At 54.7% G+C, this 21177-nt stretch overlaps 1 protein-coding gene across 2 annotated transcripts in view; it reads right to left on the bottom strand.

Annotated features, from left to right (window-relative positions):
* Positions 1 to 21177, bottom strand: part of LOC111839523 (calmodulin-binding transcription activator 2) — a 24266-nt gene extending 3089 nt beyond the window's left edge. Inside the window, exons 1-22 of one of the 2 annotated variants that reach the window (XM_023803504.2) lie at positions 21118 to 21177; positions 17096 to 17213; positions 16271 to 16374; positions 14929 to 14996; positions 14487 to 14622; positions 14287 to 14358; positions 14047 to 14197; positions 12876 to 13022; positions 10330 to 12647; positions 9407 to 9533; positions 8818 to 8952; positions 7468 to 7610; positions 5925 to 6130; positions 5196 to 5274; positions 4529 to 4781; positions 3984 to 4360; positions 3313 to 3497; positions 2958 to 3207; positions 2541 to 2612; positions 1203 to 1223; positions 654 to 847; positions 103 to 177 (exon numbers count right to left, since the gene is read on the bottom strand). In XM_023803504.2, the coding sequence (XP_023659272.2) occupies positions 103 to 177; positions 654 to 847; positions 1203 to 1223; positions 2541 to 2612; positions 2958 to 3207; positions 3313 to 3497; positions 3984 to 4360; positions 4529 to 4781; positions 5196 to 5274; positions 5925 to 6130; positions 7468 to 7610; positions 8818 to 8952; positions 9407 to 9533; positions 10330 to 12647; positions 12876 to 13022; positions 14047 to 14197; positions 14287 to 14358; positions 14487 to 14622; positions 14929 to 14996; positions 16271 to 16374; positions 17096 to 17126 (5144 nt within the window). In that variant the 5' untranslated portion in view covers positions 17127 to 17213; positions 21118 to 21177. The remainder of the gene's footprint in view (positions 1 to 102; positions 178 to 653; positions 848 to 1202; positions 1224 to 2540; positions 2613 to 2957; positions 3208 to 3312; positions 3498 to 3983; positions 4361 to 4528; positions 4782 to 5195; positions 5275 to 5924; positions 6131 to 7467; positions 7611 to 8817; positions 8953 to 9406; positions 9534 to 10329; positions 12648 to 12875; positions 13023 to 14046; positions 14198 to 14286; positions 14359 to 14486; positions 14623 to 14928; positions 14997 to 16270; positions 16375 to 17095; positions 17214 to 21117) is intronic. The other variant, XM_023803505.2, reaches the window with a different exon arrangement.

Here is a 21177-nt window from a genome sequence, read left to right as displayed (position 1 = left end):
TTTTTTTTTTTTTTTTTGGGGGGGGGGGGGGGTAAATTACCAGAAATGTTGGGGGGGGGGCAGGGTAGCTAAGACGGCTGGAATCAAGAAGGGAGGGGTTACCTGTGCCGGCAGCGACGAAGAAACCTCATGATCTTGCGGGCCGCCTGGTCCTGCTTCTTCGTCAGGAATGACCCCCTGTGGTTGTACAAACCAAAGTCTTGTCTCTGATTTGATGGTGGCGGGGGGGGGTACCTCTCACGCACAGCAGGGGGAAGGGGGTGGTGTCACGCTAGTCTAACCTCAGGTACAGACAGCACACACGCCTCTACACACTTTTCCTTGGACCCCATTGTGAAAATGCTCGTTTGATGGGTCATTTTCCAGAAAACTGAAATTTTCTGGGAATGGTTTAGGTTCAGAATCCCTGGGGTGACACACCCAGAACCCTGTGGTGCTGGGCGACCCGGGTAGGATTGACATATCCAGGTTCCCTAGGCTGACATCAGCATGGACACTCAGGTGTTGCTGATTTAACTATCTCCTCCAATTTTCTGAAGGTTGGGCTCTGGGCTACAGCCTTGGATGGCCTATGCATTAATCCGCCCCTAGGGGGCGACAGTTCCCACGTGGCTCTGCGAGCCGTATGATGAGGAAACGGCTCACTGACGTACCTGATCTTGGCGTTGAGCGGGCCGGCCCCCCGGTGAGCCTGCTTGAGCCGCTCGTACCCCTTGTAGCTGCGGTAGTACTGCTGGATGAGCACGGCCGCCCGCCGCGACTGCTGGAACTTCTTCTGCTCGTAGTAGCTGCGGAATTTGCTCTGAATCAAGATGGCCGCCTGCGTCATCTTCTTGTAGAGGGCGTACTAGAGGGAAGCAGTGGGCGGTGGTTGTGTTTGTTTGAGTACTCATAGACCTCAGAGAGAGTTCCACATAATTACATGCACACACTCATACGGGGGGGGGGGGGGGGGGGGGTTGGGGTGGCGGAGGGGGTAGACAGAAAAATCCACACGACACTGTTTTCTTTTTAACGTCGAGGCAGGAGATCCCCGTAAATCTGCTGGCATGCTGATCTCCTACTCTGTACGACACAACTGAGACTTTCTGCAAATGTACACATTTCTGCGGGTGTGTGGGTCTGTAACAGGATGGGTGGGGGTTTCGCCCCCAGCCTGCATTTGGAGGCAAGAAAAAAATAAAATCCACTGGAGTCATTACCTTGAGGGCTATCCATGTAAGCTAGCAAGAGTAATGAAAAGCGGAGAAGGGGAGAGAGAGAGAGAGAGAGAGATACAGGAACTGTTAGTCTGGGTTAGTCACGCGCAGAAACAAAGGAGATCTGTTTAACCGGACAAAGGTTCAAAGTGAATTGCGTGGTGTTTACACAAAGAGAGATGAGCGGTTTCGACACTGAGGCTGCTGACCGGCAAAAGGCAGGATAGAAGAACATCGACTCATCAGTGCCTGTGGTTTAACGATCACGTCAGACAAAATGCAGATGTTAGTATGGATTCCGGAACTACACTGTGAACCTCTTTATGTGCCAACATAGATAGTTAGAAACAGCAAGGAACACACTGACTGACACACACACACACACACACACACACACACACACACACACACACATACACATGTTGGCGTACCCATCATAATAGGGACCTTCCATTCATTTCTAGGGGAAAAACCCTAATCCCAATCACAACACCCTTAACCCCTACCCAGCCCTAACTACTTTTTTTTACTATTTTGATTGCATTACTGATTCTTTTGCACATATATTTTTATAAAACTGAGGTTATCCAAATGGCGACCTGAAAAATGTCCCCAAAAGTAAGGAGGTTTCAGGTTTTACTGCACTTTTGAGGTCCCCAAATGTGATCTGTGCAAACACACACACACACACACACACACACATGTGCGCAGAAGGCGAGCTCTGATCGATGTCCGAGCGGAGTGGCGGTCGTAATTTCGGACACTGGCCAGCAAACCAAAAAAAAAAAAAAACAAAACAAGTTCATTCCCCAAAAAAAAGTCTGGAGATATGAACCTCAGAGCAGCGACGTGCGACTGGACAGGAGCCGAACTCCAAGCGAAAGCACAGGCTGCGGCGCAACAGGTTTGGCTGTGAGGGCCCAGGAACCCTGACGCAGGCTAATTCTCTGAGCATATGCTGCTGAGGCCTTAGTGCAACTTACAAAGGAAAACATGATCAAATGAGCAAGCAGAGACAATGTCCCTGAGGTATGAGCGGGGTTACGGCTACCTTACGGTATTGAATTACTTATCTGACACTTTCATTCAGAGCAACTGGCAGGGCTTGTATGTGTGCACAGAATTAATATGATTAACATAGCAATTCAGGTTAGGTGCCCTGAGGAACAAACTGCTGAAATCTCCTTAGATTTCAACCATACACAATTACAAGCCCTTTCTTCGTGGCGCCATGTAATGATTCCCCCAGCAGGTGTGTGGATGTCTGGAAAAGTGCCACCCCAGGATGGAGGTGCGATTTGGTACGGCTCGCTGGCGCCCCCTACTGGCGAACAGCAGTACCTGCTTGTACTTCCTGTAGCACCTCTGGATGACGGCGGCCGCCATGTCCTGCTGCTCCTTCAGCCTGCGACCCTGAGAGAGAGGCCAAAGAGTGGTGAGAGAGCTACTGGGGGGGCAGCATGGGACCGGTTCGTGGACAGGGCATAACACACGGCATGCTGGGTAATCAGCGGCATGCGACACGACACCCAGGGGACACCTGAAAATCAGCAACATTTAGCTTTAGCCGCAGGGTATGCTGGGTAATCTGCAGCATGTGACACAAAACCCAAGGGACGCCTGAAAATCAGCAGCATTTATCTTTAGCCCCAGGGTATGCTGGGTAATCAGCAGCATGTGACGAGAAACCCAGGGGGTATCTGAAGATCAGCGGCTCGCAGATTTAACCTCAAGGCATGCTGGGTAATGGGCACACACCTTGTATCTGCGGAAGGCGTTCTGGATGACGCGGGCAGCCTCGTAGAGCTCCCGCTGCTCGCTGTCACTCAACGTCAACAGGGCGAAGTCGTGCTCCATGCGCCCGTTGGCCGAGGCACCCAGGAACTCGGCCCAGGCGGCGCTGTTGTGGGGGCGCAGCCGCTGGAGTGCCAGGGCACCCAGGGGAGACGGAGGCTGCGGGGAGCGGGGTGACCTGGAAGAGGGTGGGAGTGCCGAGGATCGGACATACCTGCTCCCACCCGGATCAGGAAGAAGACAGGACAGCAGACAGTGAGTGTCCACAGCAGAATCGTTGCCCAGAAGATGCCAAGCATGAGTGACAGGGAAGCAGAACCTGGGTGGCAACGGTGTCGGCAGAGTGTCTGCCGTGTCCAGGTAGGTGGCCAGCCAAGGCATGGTGTCGGGGATGGCGGCATTATCCCTCCTCTCTCTGAGGGGCGACTCCCGGGGAAGCTCTTCCTGCTTTATGTGGTCTGGCGTGGCCTCAATGATCTGCTCTGCAAGAGTCACCATGTCCACCTGGACAAGGAGACCAGTTGAGGAGAACTTTGGGGACAGCTTTGTTTGTCTATGCAGCCTGTGTACAGTTGTTTGGGCAGTGCAGGTGTGTGTTTATAAAGCCTGTGTGCAGGTGTTTGAGAAGTACAGGCAAGTGTTTATAAAGCCCGTGTGCAGGTCTTTGGGCAGTACAGGCAAGTGTTTATAAAGCCCGTGTGCAGGTCTTTGGGCAGTACAGGCAAGTCTTTATAAGCCCGTGTGCAGGTCTTTGGGCAGTACAGGCAAGTCTTTATAAGGCCCGTGTGCAGGTCTTTGGGCAGTACAGGCAAGTCTTTATAAAGCCTGTGTGCAGGTCTTTGGGCAGTACAGGCAAGTGTTTATAAAGCCCGTGTGCAGGTCTTTGGGCAGTACAGGCAAGTGTTTATAAAGCCCGTGTGCAGGAGTTTGGGCAGAACAGGTAAGTGTTTATAAAGCCTGTGTGCAGGTATTTGGAAGCACAGGTGTCACCTGAAGGTCTTCCACAGCTGGCAGGTAGTCCTCATTCTCAGCATCCTCGCCTAAACCCAGCAGCTCGGCCTCAAAATCGGTATGCTTGGAATGAGGCGTTCCAGGGGGGCTGCCGGCTGACTCATACTCCATGAGGAAGGACGGCTCCTGGGTGGGCTCCCAGGGAGGCAGGGGCAGAGGCAGCCGGAGGCGAGGCGAGGTACCAAGCGGTGAAGCCGGTGGTGAGGACCCAGAGGGCGAGGGTCCTGTGGTGTCCATGGCGTCAGTGGGACTGTGGAGCGGTGAGCTGGGGGGGGCGGAGCCACTGGAGTAAGCGGAGCTAGGAGATCGCGATGGAGGGTCGCCGGGGGAAGCGAGGCTGCTGCAGGAGCTCAGACCTGGGTGAGAGAAGCCACAGAGAGAGGAGAAGTAGAGAGGGAGAAAGGAGGAGGGAACAAACCATAGTCCTTCAGATAACTGTAATTTATGGTTACCATGGAGATGAATAATGTAAATTTAAATATAAATGGAATATCATGGTTTTCAGGGAAAGAGAGAACAAAGACCTGTGTCAGGGCTGCTGGAAAGCGGCGAGGGTGGGGGCGGCAGTGGCGTGGTCTGGCCCAGGTCAGCCCCTTCACCAGCGGCCCCCCATTGAACGATGAGCTCTTCCAGGCAGTTGGCCAGCCTGGTGTGGCCCCGGGAGCGAGCCACGGCCAGGGGCAACCGCCCCAGGGAGTCCGGGATGTCCACAGCCAGACTGTTCCAGTGATACAGCAGCACTGCTGCCCCCTGGTGGCCAAGAGCGCAGGCCCACATCTGCAAAGGACGACGCATGGAGAATACGAATGTGCCCGTGTGGAGGCCTTCATACTAACATTCTGCTTACACATCCTACACGAGGGGTTAACTGAAAAAGAGGAAGCCCGTCTTTGCGTGACAGGGAAGTTATACTGAGAAATAAACTGCTTTTCTTTTTTAAATTTCTGTTTTTTTATGGCTCTTACATTTATGGACTCTGAATCATGTTTGCTAGCTAGTTGGGCTCAGATCCTGACTCCAAGCTGACTGGACAGCACCTCCTCCCCTGCAATTGACTCCTCATGCCTACCCAGGCTCGGTCCCCCGATGAGCCGACGGTCAGGAGCTGGGTCTTAAACCCCTCCCCCACTGCTACTTTCAGGGCCTGAACAGTAGCAGAGCCTTTGGGGTCCTGCTGGGGTCCAGACCTACCAGAGGCGTGCAGGAGAAGTGGTCCACGTTCAGGGGGTCCACCTCCTGCTCCAGGTCCAGACTGTCCAAGTTCACGTTCCTGGAGGGAACAGAAAAGGTAAAAGCAGATTTATTAAATGTATTAAGAAAAACCAGAAGTGAAATCAGCTTGGCTTCTCACTAACGTCAGTGTCTCTAATCTCTCGGTGCGTACAGCGGACTTAGGCAGTCAAACAAACTATTCAAAACTGTTTATCAGGGTAGTAAGTATATATTTGTGCAGAAAATCTACTTTAAAATGTATGCAAAACAACAGTAACACAGTAATAACCAACACGAATTTCTTCCATTCTCCAAAAAGTTACTGAGATCACCTTAGATCAGGGGTACCCAATCTTATCCGCAAAGGGCCGGTGTGTATGCAGGTTTTTGGGATAACCTGTAGGTCAGCTGTTCAAACCCAGGTGTGAGGACTCTTCAGCCAATCAGTCCTCTAATCAGTGACCTAATCAGGGAGTTGCAGCGAAAACCCGCACACACACCGGCCCTTTGCGGATAAGACCGCCCACCCCTGCCTTAGATGGAGAGATGAACACTGCTTCAGTTCCCAAACCTCTCCTCAGGGGCACCCCAACCATTACAAGCATTTATTCAAAGCTCGATTAATGAATTTAATTAGTTAAATAACTCAACGAGGTACTGATTAGCCAAAGAAGGTGGGGTAGTGGTCCAGTACTGCGGCTTACGCACCTCCAGCGCATCAGCGTGTGGATCAGCTGCACGTAGCCCTGGGCAGCCGCCAGGTGCAGGAGGGTCATCCCTCGGTAGCAGGCGGAGTGCAGGAGCCTGTCGCCACCATCGCTGCCATCGCCGCCGCCACGCCCAGCGGTCCAGCATCCTCTGGCCATCATGCTGTCGCACACAGCCACTATCCTCTGCTCGAACCAGGGGCCAGACTGGGTAGGGGGGGGGGAAACAGACATAAGATTAGACTCCAGATCCCTGCTAGCTTTGCACCATCGTTAAAATATGCATCTATCCATTTCTATTAAACACTTAACGAGTGTGAGGTAGTGTGAGCCTGAAACCTATCCCAGAATGCACTGGGCACAGATCAGAAGTCACCCTGGATGGAACAGCCATCTATTGCAGGGTACATATAATCAATCACACACACACACACTCACATACTAACTGCATGTTCTTAGACTGTCGTAAACCCCGAACTATGGGAGACCGTCTAAACTCCCCCAGACTGAGCCAGGAGCCCGTTTCGAACCAGTAACCTCACAGGTCTTCGCTTACAATTGTGTCAGCGCTACAGCAATTCGCCGTGCGATCATATACATGGAAATATGGTAGAAGCGATGCAAAATAAGTGGATTCATGAGATACAACCACCCACAACTGAAAAAATGCAGGGAAGTCTGCCAGGTGGCAGAAAACAGTGCAAATCGCAGCTAGCGGCCGCGGGCCAAAGCTGTGGCATCGCCGCTGCCTATCCACACATTCAACTCGATAATCTCATTAATGTGCCAAAATGGATGAATTTCCAGAAACTACTAGGCCGTGAGCCAGGCGAGCTTTGAACTTTTTCTTTTGGGATGCTTCCCGGGAGCCAGCGCATGGCGTCAGTTAATGCACCACGCTGTCATTTCCCGTGAATCCGGCCCCCTGGGGGCCGGCCGGGAAATTCTACACCTGATCTTCATACTGATGTGACCTCTTCAGCCCCGGCATGTTGTGGCTTAATGGCCTCTTCTGCGGGCTCGCACCTCCAGGGTAACGGGTTCGACTGCGAAGTGAGCTCCCCCTGCTCTACTATTTTTTGTCATTCCGACTAGAAGTTTCTATGAATCGGCCTCCCTATATTTACCTGTGTCCGTCCCTATGATGGACTGGCACCGAATCGACCAATCAGGGACGACCTATTTTCATCCAATAGCATAATCCTAGAGATAAACCCCGCTCTCTCTAAATAAAAGGAAGAAGCTGCTTGTTTCATCACACCTTTGACCCGACGTGTTTAGTTTCACTTATAATAAAAACTTTGCTATTTTAAAACAAGCCACTTCCTGCTTGACACCAGGCACTCAGGCCTGTAATAAACGTCCCTTTTCCTCAGGCACAGGGGGGGCTGTTATGGGCTGATTCGCCCCCCTTCGTCTGTCCATTAGGCAGCTGGTTCTGGAACCCAAAACTGGAAACTCAACCTTGATACTCTTAAGCTCCCCTGTAGGTGTATCATGTGGGTCTGGATTAAACCAGTGGCGTTGGGGGGGAGGGGGGTTACCTGGGGGGCAGGTGCCTTCTCCTCCATGTCGGGGGTGGGGCGCTGACTCGCCTGCTGCCGCTGGTCGCTGCCAGCCGCCATCTCCACCATGCGCCTCTCCATCTGCTCTAGCCTCTCCAGGATGAACATGCGGAACTGGCCGTCTGTGGCGGGACGGGGGGATTGGGGGCGAGGCGGGAGGGGGTGGTCAGATACCCAAAAGGAACAGCTGTAACCTGCCACTGGTACAAGGGGGGGGGCGGCGGCATGTTCCATATCTGTGCCGACCGCCCCAACCCCCCCCTCCTCCCCGCAGGCCAAACAAGCCGTTCGCTCTAAATGGGCCTGATGACTGTCACTCCCCCCCCCTGCGCTGCGGACACCTCACACCCCCGACTGGCCAGTACCTGCCCCCGCTCACACACACACACACACGCGCACACATACACACGCACACACACACGCACACACAGCAATGAGGACCTTACCCTACCCAGCCCTAACCTTAACCAGAAGTAACCAAACAAATTACAAGTCTATTGGCATTTTTACTTTTCTGATTGCAGTCACAGATTTTTTCATAAAACTGAGTTTGAATAATGGCCCCAACAGCGTCTACACAGGTTTTTATTTGCATTGTGGGGAAATCTGGAAACACACACACACAGACACACACACACACACAGACACACACACACACACTCACACACTCACACAGACAGACACACACACACACATACACACACACAGACACACACACACACACACACAGACACACACACACAGACACACACAGACACACACACACACACACACACACACAGACACACACACACACAGACACACACAGACACACACACACACATACATACACACACACACACACACAGACACACACACAGACACACACACACATACATACACACACACACACACACACACACACACACAGACACACACACACACACACATACATACACACACACACACACACAGACACACACACACATACATACACACATACACACACACACTGTAACGCCTAGGCCCAGCACTGCCCTGGTAATTAATTTCCTCGCTCGCTGAGCCAGTGGAGGCACTGTGTCAGTCTCAGGGTGATATTCCCATTTAAAGCGCGCAGGCAGGAAACCTTGTAACTACGTTTGTCGGCGCTGGGAGCTTGGCAGAATTCCCGACACCTCCTTATGTCCACCTCTATTCCCGAATCGGCCTCCTCCTGCACCTCTGATCCGCCACGCCTCCTCACTGTGACCTCCCACAAACGAGGCCCCCCGAAATCGGGGTGTGCCGGCAGATGTGCGGAGCAGGAGAGGCAGGGGGGAAGAGGAGGATGAGGAGGCGCGAACTCACCGTCCAGGGAGAGCCAGTCGAGCTGGGAGGAAGGCAGGGAGGAGGCGCTGCGCGGGCGGTACTCAAACAGCACGGAGGACGAGACCCTGACCGTGTCCTCCAGAACTTGCAGGGTCACCAGGCCGGCTGCGTGGGCTGTGAGGAGACAGAGAGGGCAAAGGAGGCCAAATAACCGCTGCCATTATGGGATGTCTGAGCTGCTACTAAGATGCATCCCAAGCTGAACTGATCACGCGGGACAGAAATCCCAGCAGTTTCCTTTAAAACACTGTCAGTTTCACACCCGGTGAGATGGGATAAGGCCCTAATAAGGACTGCAGAAATACTGAGTGATGCATTTAGAAGGGAGACCAGCGTGTCCTCATACCCTAAAGAGCAGGAACTGTCCGCCCTCGCTGCATCATAACATGTAACGCTGAAGCCACAATCAAATACTATTATGACACACTGGGGTGCAATTTCTGTGCAGCACTGCCACCTAGTGTGAGTTGGATGTATTGCCTCTGATGTGTAGCGACGCAATACTGCCCCCTAATGCCAGCAACACACATTGCCTGGTGGGAGTTTGTCATCTCGCGTGCGGCCTCACCAGGACAGTAGCAACGCAGCACCCCGGGCTGGATGAGGGAGGCCGGCACCGTGCTGTGGTCGAACATGCAGGTGTAGCGGTGCATTGCCTCTGTCCAGGGCCCCGTGATCAGCACCTTCACGCCACCCTGTGGCAGAGGACGGAAGTGCATTTCACCTCTCATGCTATGAAAGCTGATTCTCCAATCAGACAATTTTATCAGTACCGATCAAAAGTTTGGACACACCTACTGGAAATCATTTGCTTCCCAACAAGATACCGGCCCCAAGCGCCCCTCCAGGTTATGTAAGCACTGTATTATCTTGTGAACAGTAAAAGAGACAGAGTGCTGTGACAGGTGACCTGCCCCCCCCACAATCCCCCCACCTGAACCCTATAGAGCTGGTTTGGGAAGAGCAAGCTTGTGTCCAGAACTACTTCTATAGCATTTTCTATAATGTTAGCATGCTATTTTTGAATTACTCCGTATAAATGATATAGGAATGTATCACAACTCATGTAAACGCCTTGGGGCGCTTTATAAAAATAAACTGAACTGAACTGAACTTGTGGAAACTCCTTCAGGCCTGTAGGAGAAGCATCCCAGGTGGCTACATCTGGAAGCTGGGTGAATGAATGGCGAGAGTCTGCAGCGCTGCCGTCGAAGCAAAAGGGGGCTGTTTTGAAGAGTGTAAATATTATTTCATGCCACTGTGTGCTGTGGATTGTATATAAATGGTATGACAATAAAGACCTACTTGACTTGAAAACAGACAAATGCATTAAAAGCAGGTGTGTCCAGACTTTTGACTGGTACTATGCATAACACCGTTTTACCCTTGTCTAAATATACATGCACATTGTCTTTATGAACACTGTGTATTGTAATTCTTGCACATGCTTTTAATTTATGCATTCAGGCACGAGCCCCGGACATCCCTCACCTCCGGGTAGGACCACTCGGGGGAGAAGTCTGTGATGGTGGCCAGGGCATGGAGGTCAGTGTCAGGGTCGCCAGCCGGTGCCGAGGGGGACAACGAGGGAAAAGGCAGCGAGGATGGTGTGGGCAAGGCCTGCGACTCCACCACATAGCGCCCCCCGGTGGCCGTGGGCAGAGAGACGGGCTGAGACAGGGAGGAAAAGCAGAAGGGCAGGGACTGGGCCTGGGGCGAGGGGGAAGTGGCTCGACCGCTCTGGGCAGGCCGGCTGTCCTCGGCCATGAGCTCAGAGATGAGGTCCGGAAAGGGGCTGTCGAAAGAGATGACGAAGGCTTCTCCGGCCGTCGCCCCGGCCTCCAGCGGCCCGCCGTCGCCCCCTTGGGGCCCGGAGGGGGACTGCCGGGCTGCCGGCTCCTGCTCGCTTTCGACGTCGTCCCCGCTGTGGTTGGTGTCCATGGGAGTCTCCTCGGCCTCGTAACCGCTCAAGCGGGAAGATGATGAGGAGGAGGTGGACAAAGAGGAGGACGAGGAGAAGGCGGACTCCTCCTTCACCTGAACCCAGGGCCCGACCGTCCCCGCGCAGGTGTTCCTGAAGCTCACCATCAAGCTCCCGAGACCCCGCCCATCCCCCGTCGGCAGCACTTGCTTCTTGGGGAGCACCGGCGGCTGGGGCCCGGGATCCTCCCTCTTCAGGCCCTGATTGGCCGGCCGCTGCGGCCCATCCGCCTGCTCAGACTCCTCTTGCCGGACCTCCCTTTTCAGCACCTCCTGCGGCTTGTACTGTAGAAGGTACAGCTGCCGCTGCTCCTGATCCTCCTCCTTCAGGAGCCGGTTATCAGGCCACTGCTCCCGTGTCCGTTTGGGCCCGCTGAGGTCCGTCTCGGAAAGATCCGGATCTCGGGCCACCTCTGATGGATTCGGGGACAGCATTTGGCCCAGAATTGGCTCTCCCTCCAGGCATCGCCCCCCACCCTCATCTCCAGCCCTCGCCAGCTGCACGCTGCCCCCCCTGGCCGGGTCCACCGGCTCCAGCGTGCTTAGGGTGTCCAGGTTTAAGGACGGTTCCAGGCAGAGGGGGAGCATGGGAGAGGGGGGCTGGGAGGGGGAGAGGGGGAAGGAGAGGTGTGGGGAGGTAGGGATGAGGGGGGCGGACTCCCGTTCTGTGTCCCTCCCACGCTCCGCCTCCGAGGAGAAGGAGGAGAGTGAGGAAGGTGGGGAGGACGAGGGCGGAGAGGCAGGAGAGAGGGAGAGGGCGAGCGAGGGGGCCTGCGAGGACGGGGACAGGGTGGGGGAGGGATTGGGGTGCGAGCGTGGGTGGGAGGGGCCCCCGTAGGTCTGGCCCTGCTTGGGGCTGTTCAGGAAGGAGTCCGGATCGAAAGCCACGAGGGTGTCAGAGGAGGGCAGGCCCGGGGAAGGGGAAGGAGGAGGCAGGGAAGGGGGGGAGTGGGCACAGAGAGACGGGGAGAGCCCAGATGTCACTGGGAGGGGAGACGGGGACGGAGAAGGAGGGTGTGGGGAGAGGAGGGACAGGGAAGCAGGGGGGTCGGCCCCGGGAAGGAGGCGGTCCGTCAGGAGGAGGCCACCAATGACAGGGCTGGACAGCAGGGTGAGGCTGAGAGTGGCCACGCCTGGGGTGGGGCAGGCGGTGCGGGGCGTGGGGGGCCCCCCAGAGGTGGGGCAGGAAGCGGCGGCCGCTGCGGCCGAGACGGGGGTGTGAGGTGCGGAGGCGGAGGGGGGCGGGGGCGTGTCGGGGTTCGGGGGCACGGGGGACAGCACCAGGCAGCCGGACTGCGCCACCGACAGGCAGGGCGACGCCGGGGTCGCCCGCTCCCCTTTGGCGTCCTCGCCGTCCTTGGCTCGGCTGATGGCAGTTGTCATGACGATGACAGCATTCTGGGGCAAGGTGACGGTTGCCAGGCTCTGCTGGTTGCTATAGAAACCGTTGCAGGCAGCACCGTTGCTGCCAAGGGTGAGAGGGGAGGCCTGGTGCGGCTTCGGGGGACTGGAGGAGGATGAAGAGGAGGAGGAGGAGGAGTCGGCGCCGGAACAGGGGGAGGCCCCTGCGCTGTCCTGGGGGGCCGCCGGGCTCCGCACGCCCAGCCTCCGCACCACCGTCACCGGTGTCTGGGCCTTTCCCGGCGCGGCCCCACCCGCTGCGCCTCCCACCCCCGCCGGTGCATCGCTCCCCTCCGCCTCATGGCCGCCTCCTCCCTCGCTGGCGGAGGCCAGGCCCTGCACATCGGCGGGGTGGGGGGGCAGTTTGGGGGAGATGATCCGGTGCTTGGTGCTGTTGCACCGGTGGGGAATGTTGGCCCCTGGGGAGGCTGTAAGAGAAACGGGAGTAAGGGGCAGGGCGGGGGTGCGAGCATGGATACGTCACTTTGCTCTGGAGTCATGCAAGATTAAAATACCATCCTTCATCTATTAAAGGAGCACCTCAAAAATAAATGAACAAATGAATAAATGCATGAATGAGTGCAATAAGGCCCTGTGCGTCTGACTCATCATCATATCCATAAGGGTGCCCCCCCCCCCCCGACCCGCCTGCGTACCCAGGGCCGTGCTGCAGAGGCAGGCATGCGTGCGGGGCTGCGGCTTGGTCTGCTGTGACTCCATGATGTGCTGCACCAGCTGCTCGATGGAGAGATCCGAGGAGCCATTGCTGCTGCTGTTCCCACAGGACCACTTGATGCTGTGGACTGGGACGGGATGTGGGGGCTCAGAACACATAGCGAGGCACCGAGGGGTGTGTGCATACACATTCACACACATACACACACACACACACACACACATACACACACACACACACAGACAGACACACACAGACACACACACACACACACATACACACTCACACACATACACATACACACATACACATTCACACACACACACATTCACACACATACACACACATACACATTCAGGACAGTGACCCAGTGTGACACACAGGGACAGTGACCCAGTTTGACACACAGGGACAGTGACCCAGTTTGACACACAGGGACAGTGACACAGAGTGACACACAGGGACAGTGACACAGTGACACACAGGGACAGTGACACACAGTGACACACAGGGACAGTGACACACAGTGACACAAAGGGACAGTGAAACACAGTGACACACAGGGACAGTGACACAGTGACACACAGGGACAGTGACACACAGGGACAGTGACACAGTGACACACAGGGACAGTGACACACAGGGACACACAGGGACAGTGACACAGTGACACACAGGGACAGTGACACACAGGGACAGTGACACAGTGACACACAGGGACAGTGACACACAGGGACAGTGACACAGTGACACACAGGGACAGTGACAAAGTGACACACAGGGACAGTGACACAGAGTGACACACAGGGACAGTGACACAGTGACACACAGGGACAGTGACACAGTGACACACAGGGACAGTGACACACAGGAACAGTGACACAGTGACACACAGGGACAGTGACACAGTGACACACAGGGACAGTGACACACAGGGACAGTGACACAGTGACACACAGGGACAGTGACACACAGGGACAGTGACACAGTGACACACAGGGACAGTGACACAGTGACACACAGGGACAGTGACACACAGGGACAGTGACACAGTGACACACAGGGACAGTGACACACAGGGACAGTGACACACAGGGACAGTGACACAGTGACACACAGGGACAGTGACACAGTGACACACAGGCACTCACACATGGGCTTGAGCTGGGACAGCAGCTCTTCGCGGCTCCAGCGCAGGCTGTCGCGGCGCTCAGCCACGGCGCACAGGAGCGGCCGGCTCACCTTCCCGCAGTCCTCCAGGGACGGCACGTTTAGGTAGTGCACCAGCACGATGTCCGGGTTCTGCGGGTTGGCCGGGTGCCCTCTCAGCGTTACTCCACACCGATCAAAACAGAGCGCCCAGACCAAAGCAGAGCGATGGACACCCTTACCTGCAGCAGCCAGTAGCACCTCCTATGGAATGTTGGGACGATGGAGGAATGGACATAGCAGCCATACAGACACTGCAGGGACAACGGAGAGTGCAGTCGTACTTTATAAGAGTGATATTCTGTCTTTTTCCAGGGTTCAGTAATCATACACCAGACAGACAGGCTGCCATGTCTCATCCACACATCTAGGGGGCGCTCACCTCCATGCCCTGCACTTTCAGCTTCATGTGATCCTCTCTTGTCGTCTTACCGTCTTTCCTCTTTTTCCAACAATAGCCATCTTTCCGGTACTTCACTTTCTTCCTGTTGTAGAGTATGATGGATCCATTGAGGGGCCTGGGGGGGGGGGGAGGGGGGGATTGGAACAGCGGATATCAGAGCTGATGAGTGTGACATCGTCGTCTTCATAGGTATGAGGGTTAACAGCATTTCTCTGTCATTTTTAAATTTCAATAATATCGTTTTCAAATAACTATTTAATAAGTGAATTAAATTTAATTGATTATTTTCTTAAACCTCACTCGGGGGGGGAGGGGGGGCAGCATTACTGGTTAAAATCAATCATAGATAAATGTTAGCTGCCTCATGGCATGTAGTCCTGACCCCAAGGTATGGGGGCAGTGTGGGGGGGGGGGGCAATACCTGGTCTTCAGGGTGCAGGAGAGCCACTCTTCATGTCTGTCGAACGAGATCAAGTAGGACGCGATCTCCTGCAATGATACACAGGTTCAATGCCTCTGCTGGGTCCTTCACCCACCTGTGCCCCGCCCCTTTACACTAAGCTCCTCCCACCTGTTTGTCCCCCAACACTCCACCTCCTCCAAGATGTGAATCGCGTCTAAAACCACGACCTCAGACATCCGATCACACCCAAGCTCAGTCCTGACATTAGACCGCAATTAAACACAAATGCAGCACTTGCTGATTATCGGAGGAGCCCCATTAGCTGAATCTGTGTTACAGCGCGATTTTAAACACCAATGAGCACATGAATATTTCTGCTGTTTCGGGACCAACAGCAGTGAATATCACCGTGACTCAGACACTCAATGTTGCCCACAAGATATGAAGAGGAAAAAAAAAATCTAATAAAATCATGTGGCCAACAAATAAACAGCTTCAAAATACTAAATTTGAGCTATTCAGAACCATTTTCCTGTGCCGTTCCCCTAATCCTATCAGCACCCGGTCGGCATGTAAAACACACCTGAAGAGGTCGCATTAAAATACCAGGTTCAAAAAAAGAAAAAAAGAGTGAAACGTCGCAATCACGACGCATTAACTGCGATCGGCATGACAGCTGAGGATGCTCGCAGGCACGCTGCATTTTTTATTCATCAGCTCGCTTGTTCCTCGCCTCTGTGCTCGCTGTCTCATCACGAGGCGGGAATTCGCAGCAACGCGAGTCCTCGCAGCTGCACTCCCGCACCGGGGGGGTGCCCAGGCGCCGGGAGAGAGACGCATGTGTGACGACTCGCCGCGCCAGTCGCATTCCTGCATTCTTTTTTTAAACTACAGTAGCGCACCAACGAAGGAGATGCATGGAATTTGTAACGTCTGCCCATCGGATTTATGACCCCAGGTGTTCATCTTCTAAGCAGCTATCCTGGTCAGGATCACAGCGAGATCCGGAGCTCGTCCAAAGCAGCACACAGCACAAGGCTGGGTTACATACTGGACGAGATACCAGCTGCATAATTAGTCTTGATAGTTAATTAAAGAGAATTCCAATGACATCTGCCTAATAAAATGATCTGTTGATCTATCCACATATACACTTTCATCTGATATCCACCAGTACAGTGTGAACTGGTGTGTGACTCAAGCCCTGCAATGTCAGACGATGACATGTTGGGGGCGCTCTGCCTCTCCCGGGTTCCACGGGTCTGAACAATCTGCTGACTCAGACTCTATCCGACCGGCGGACATCTGTGCTCACCACCGACAGCGACCCCACAGCAATACCCCCCCCCAGCCTGCTGACCTCATTGGTGTTCCAGCGTAGTCGCTCCTTGGGCAGGCTGGAGGTGCGAGGCAAACACTCCAGCAACTTGTTGGGCAGAAACACCTTCATCTGCTTGCTATTATCTGTGGGGGGGGGGGGACAGTGTGAGAGATGACAGGATAGGGGGGAGGAAGGGAGGGAAGGAGAGAGAGAGAGAGGGACAGAGAGAGGGAGAGGATAGGATGAGAAGAAGAGAGGGTAGAAGGATAGAGTGAAGGAGAGGATAAGAGGTGGAGAGAGAAAGAATAGATTAGAGAGACTGAGAAAGAAGAAAGGAGGGGGAGAAAAAGAGAGAAGAGGAGGAGAGAGAAAGAACAGAAGGAGAGAGTGAGAGAGGATAGGAGGGGGAGAGAAAGACAGAACAGGAGGAGAGAAAAAGAGATGATAGGAGGGAGAGAGACAGAGAGAGAGGTGGGTGGAGAGCAGGCAGCAGAGTAGGAAAGGAAGGACAGGAAAGGGGGAGATTGAAAAAGTAAGAGAACAATATAGAAAGAGGGGATAGGAGAGCAGGAGATGGAGACAGTAGAGTGACAAAGATACAAAGTGGGGACAGGAGGAAAGGATAGGAGGAGAGAGGGAGAGAGATGACAAGAGAGGAAGAGAGAGAAAGAGATGGAAGGAGAGATGGAAAGAGAAGGATTGACGGTGGTAGTGCGGAGCTGTGAGTGAGCTCTCTCACTCAGCGTGGAGGCGTTTGCTCAGCTCCAACTTCACCTGGAGCCCGGCGCTCGAAAGTGACCCCCCCCCCCCCCACCACCGAAAACCAGTACCTTCTCCCAGACTGCCCACCTCCCCCAGCCTCACCAGACTCAGTAGTGCTCTCCTTGTTGTTCATGGTGAAGCGACCCCAGCGACAAAGGGCTCCTCCAACCAGCAGGGGGCACTCACGCGGTCCGGCGCCGCCGGCACACTGCCGCTGTCACTGCCACAGAGGAAGAAGGGGGGAGTGTGAATCATGCCAAACACCTGCATGTCCAGCGGTACATTACACGTGCTTGAGGGTCTGTGTGAAGGTTCTGGGCTCTTACAAGAGAGAAACACATCTCTTACAAAACAGAAATGTCCGTGGCAGAACCCCTCCCCAAATCGCCCACGCTGTAAGCAGAGATGTATATGGTTCCCGTGGGAGGCTCGAGAGGCCGTGCGGACCACGTGGATCGGTACCGACAGCGGACCCGCACCTTACATAACCCGCAGTTGTTTGCAGAACCGACCGGGGCGACAGGGACCGCGTGTGAGAACACATTCCCGGCACAAACAACCCCATTCGGACAGACGGGTCTGCGTGCGAATCGCGAGAAAGGGGGTCTTTGAAATACACTCAACTTTGTAAGGACGTCTCCCACCCCCCACACCCCGCCCCCCCCCCCCCCCCCCCCACAGACACGCACTTTATGTAACGTGAAACATGAAACCTTAAGGCGCCGAGCGTCACGGTCGTTCACGGTGAGGCCAAGCTGACCGAAACTCGCCCGCAGTCCTGTGGGCACGGAGACATCCAAGCCGGCAGCCGGGGCTACTTCCGACGGGGCTTCACAGGGGCGCCGGCCCCTGCTAAAAGCTGATTGGTCCCTGGAATGCCGCCCTCCTGTCACTCATCGATTCCAAGCGTATCATTGGCTAATGATAAGGCTGACCCCTCCTGTATGAATTTTGGCCCCTCTTATGCCATCGAGAAATCACCCTTGGTCTTCACCTGGATGGGGGGCGAGACAAACTGCCCCCATGTTCAAAACGTGTTTATTTCCTTGTTTGCTTGCTTGTTTGCAAGGACTCACTTCTTGTTCGGTTGTCTCACATCCCCCTAGTGTCGATATCCCTCCTCGCCCCTCTTCCAAGTGAATCTCCTCCTCCTCGTCTCCTCTTCCTGTTGCCTAGATACCACATTATCAGGCGCAATCTTCCATGGAGCTCGCCCGCGACCAGGAGTGAGCGAGGATGAGATGGAGATGGGGGGGGGGTGGGGGGTGGTTGCTCATACCCACGCAGAATAACAATGCAGGGATGGGGGGGCGGGGGGGGGGCTCCACGGCGGATCGGCGACCAGCAGGGAGAGACGTAACCATGAGACCGCAACACATCAATTGCGCCAGGGTTCCAAGTGGCGCAGAACAACGTGGAAACGTTCTCCTGTCAATTTGGATAACCTACCTCCATGCGGATGCTGGCGTGGGACCTGGCTGGCCAAAATAACGACTAAACCATTAAGGGTTCATCTGGCAGCCTGTTACGGCGATCCTGACTCGCCAAAAATCACATCAGCTCACCGAGCGACAGCACAGGAGGAATCAAGATGGACGTCGGCATGGCGGAGAAGGCCCGGCCTTCTCCAGAACCAACACACGCGAAATTCCGGCTGGGACACTCGTCTTGGAAGACTGAAAATAGCCGGTTACACTTCCCATGTCTTTTAATAACTAGCTAACGGAAAATCAGCGTGTAATTTCACTTAATTATACATTCCAGGCCTCAATGTTTTACGTGTGGATCAAAAACGGTCCTTAATTCGGTTTATGCCGAACAGCGACATGGAGGCCATCGCGGGAGTCCCGGATACGAGACGTCCCTAATCCAAAGTGTAATTACCTCAGCGCCGGGAGAGAGCGCCCGCCACGGCGACCATCTTTAAAAAAGTGGAGCAGGCGTAATTTGACTGTCATTAGTGCGTTAAATCAATCATGAGTCGAGCCCTCGAGAGACGCTAGGGCCCCGGGCCCCGAGGGAGGCGTGGGACGCGCACAGGAGGCCCGGGTTCTCTAGGAATAGGGTTACCGGAGTGTAACCGGACACACTGCAGGTACAGAACCCACACCGGGGGCAACGCTGAACTGCTTTAGAACTTTGCTTCTCCCGGGATGGGATGGGTTCGGGGCCCAACTTACGCACCACCAGCATTCACATCACTCAACTCACGGCACTCATCCAGCCCAGATGGGCTCCTGCCTTTTTCCATAATAAGTCTCTGTTTTTCCCCGGTGTTTACACAACGGTACAGGAGAGACAGGTCTCGGACAGTATAAGTGGTCAGCGGTGTGCTGAGCGCGAGGTGTGTTCCGTCCCAGGTTTAAGAACAAATGGCTGCGTACATGTGGAGAATGAAGAGCAGTGGATCTGGAGGGGAGAGTTTTAATAAGCGGCAGTGCTGACACAAGCACACCCCAACATGCACTCAAACGTGTCAATCTGTTATTACATAACCTAGTTATAAACAGTCCTTGATCTGGTCACACCCACCAGGGACAGGACCCGATAACCTGCCGGTGCAGAGTGACTCATTAACAGACCTTTGCCCATCGGCCTGCATCTTCTTATCACAGTTGCACTTTGACAAGCGATTGCAGCTTTGACTTCCACTTCTGCATTCTCTAATCGCTCCTGGTTACCTAACCCCAGTCTCACGTTAAGCCTTTCACAGTAAACCCTTCCGGCGGGAACTCGACCGTAAACCCATACAACATTTAATAACGAAGTACGGTCATCGGAACACAGGGGACAGAGATCATTCACCCAAATGCCAAAAGCCACTGACGGTCACCAGCATCGTGTCCACGGGCCAGACGCAGGTGGATCCCTGCGATCTGGGATCTACTCAGCCTGTATTTCTGTGATTCATCCCCCATTGCATCCGCAGGCATGATCTCACTGATAACGCAACAGACACAGAATCACCTCTCTCCTGAATGACTTATAGCTTGTAGGGATGGGGGGAGATGCGCCTTGGCATGTACTTTCGATACGGACTTCTCCCGATGTGTTTCAATGAATAATCGATGGTGGGCAAGGGGTACAGAAGGTTCGGCGCGGTTCGTGTGACAGGGCTGAAACGGTATCCGGAGGCCCCGGCGAATCAGCTCAATTCAGCGGGAGAGACGATCACACCGAAAATGCACACAGAGACACTCCGGGCTAATGAAACCGTCCGTCCGGGCCACGGAGCGCACACGCATGTTGGAGGGGGGAGATGTCCCTACTGTGCACTTCTGCACCTCTTTCATCGTAGCAGGGCAAAGGAGAGGAAATAGGGGCATGGTGGCGACCGAAAACAAACCGCGGCTCATGGGAGACTATACGGGTGCTGCGGCACGCGACAATCTGCCCCCGGAGCCGCGAGATCGCGCCCCCTCCCCGTCAGCTTCACCTAAGCCGGGTGGGCACTGCTTGCACCTCGGAGCAACTTGCCAGTGTTTTGCACGTAAACATCCAGCTGTTGCCATGAGATTTGACATCATGGGGGCGGGGGGGGGGGGGCGTGAAAAGTGAAAATGTAACCAGCTAGACAGCTGAGTGTGTTAAACCTACGTGCCCCCCACTGCTAACCTTAAATTACGCCCGCGATCCCGGCCCAAGTGTCCGCCCCCCCCCCCCAAAGCGGGGGTCCATCTACCCATTCGCAGGGAACCGACAGAGACCATTTTAGCAAAGCTAGACACGGACAGGCGGGAGCCCATCGCGGCTTAGTGTGCACAGGGAACCGGTCGGACGTGCAGACAGCGCCGCGGGCGCGGCTAGGTGTGTCGCCGGGGGTATGCGAACACACCCCCCACTGAAGGCGATGCACAGCCCGGGCTCACTGGCGTGCAGATTTCAGTCATACGGACTCAGTGCTCGGCTGGCTAACGCTGGTGAAGTCGACAGCGCTAACCAGTCAAATGTGTCCCCCCCCCCCCCCCAGCGCAGAGCAAGAACGGCGACGGGGGTCTGCGAAGGAGCGACAGAGAGCGAGCGGGTCTCTCGGAGAGGATGGACGCGGCGGTCGGTTAATAATTTTTTTTTTAAAAAGGAAACATCGCAAGACAGTAAGAAATAGCCAGCGAATCTGCCCTCACCTTCCGCCCTCTTCTTAAGCGCCGCCATCTTCTTTCGGAGACTGACGTCATCGCGCAAAG

This window comes from Paramormyrops kingsleyae, chromosome 24 (genome assembly GCF_048594095.1).
Source record: "Paramormyrops kingsleyae isolate MSU_618 chromosome 24, PKINGS_0.4, whole genome shotgun sequence".
NCBI classification, from domain to species: domain Eukaryota; kingdom Metazoa; phylum Chordata; class Actinopteri; order Osteoglossiformes; family Mormyridae; genus Paramormyrops; species Paramormyrops kingsleyae.
Note: the sequence above shows the minus strand (reverse complement) of the source record. Positions and strands in the feature narration are given on the sequence as shown.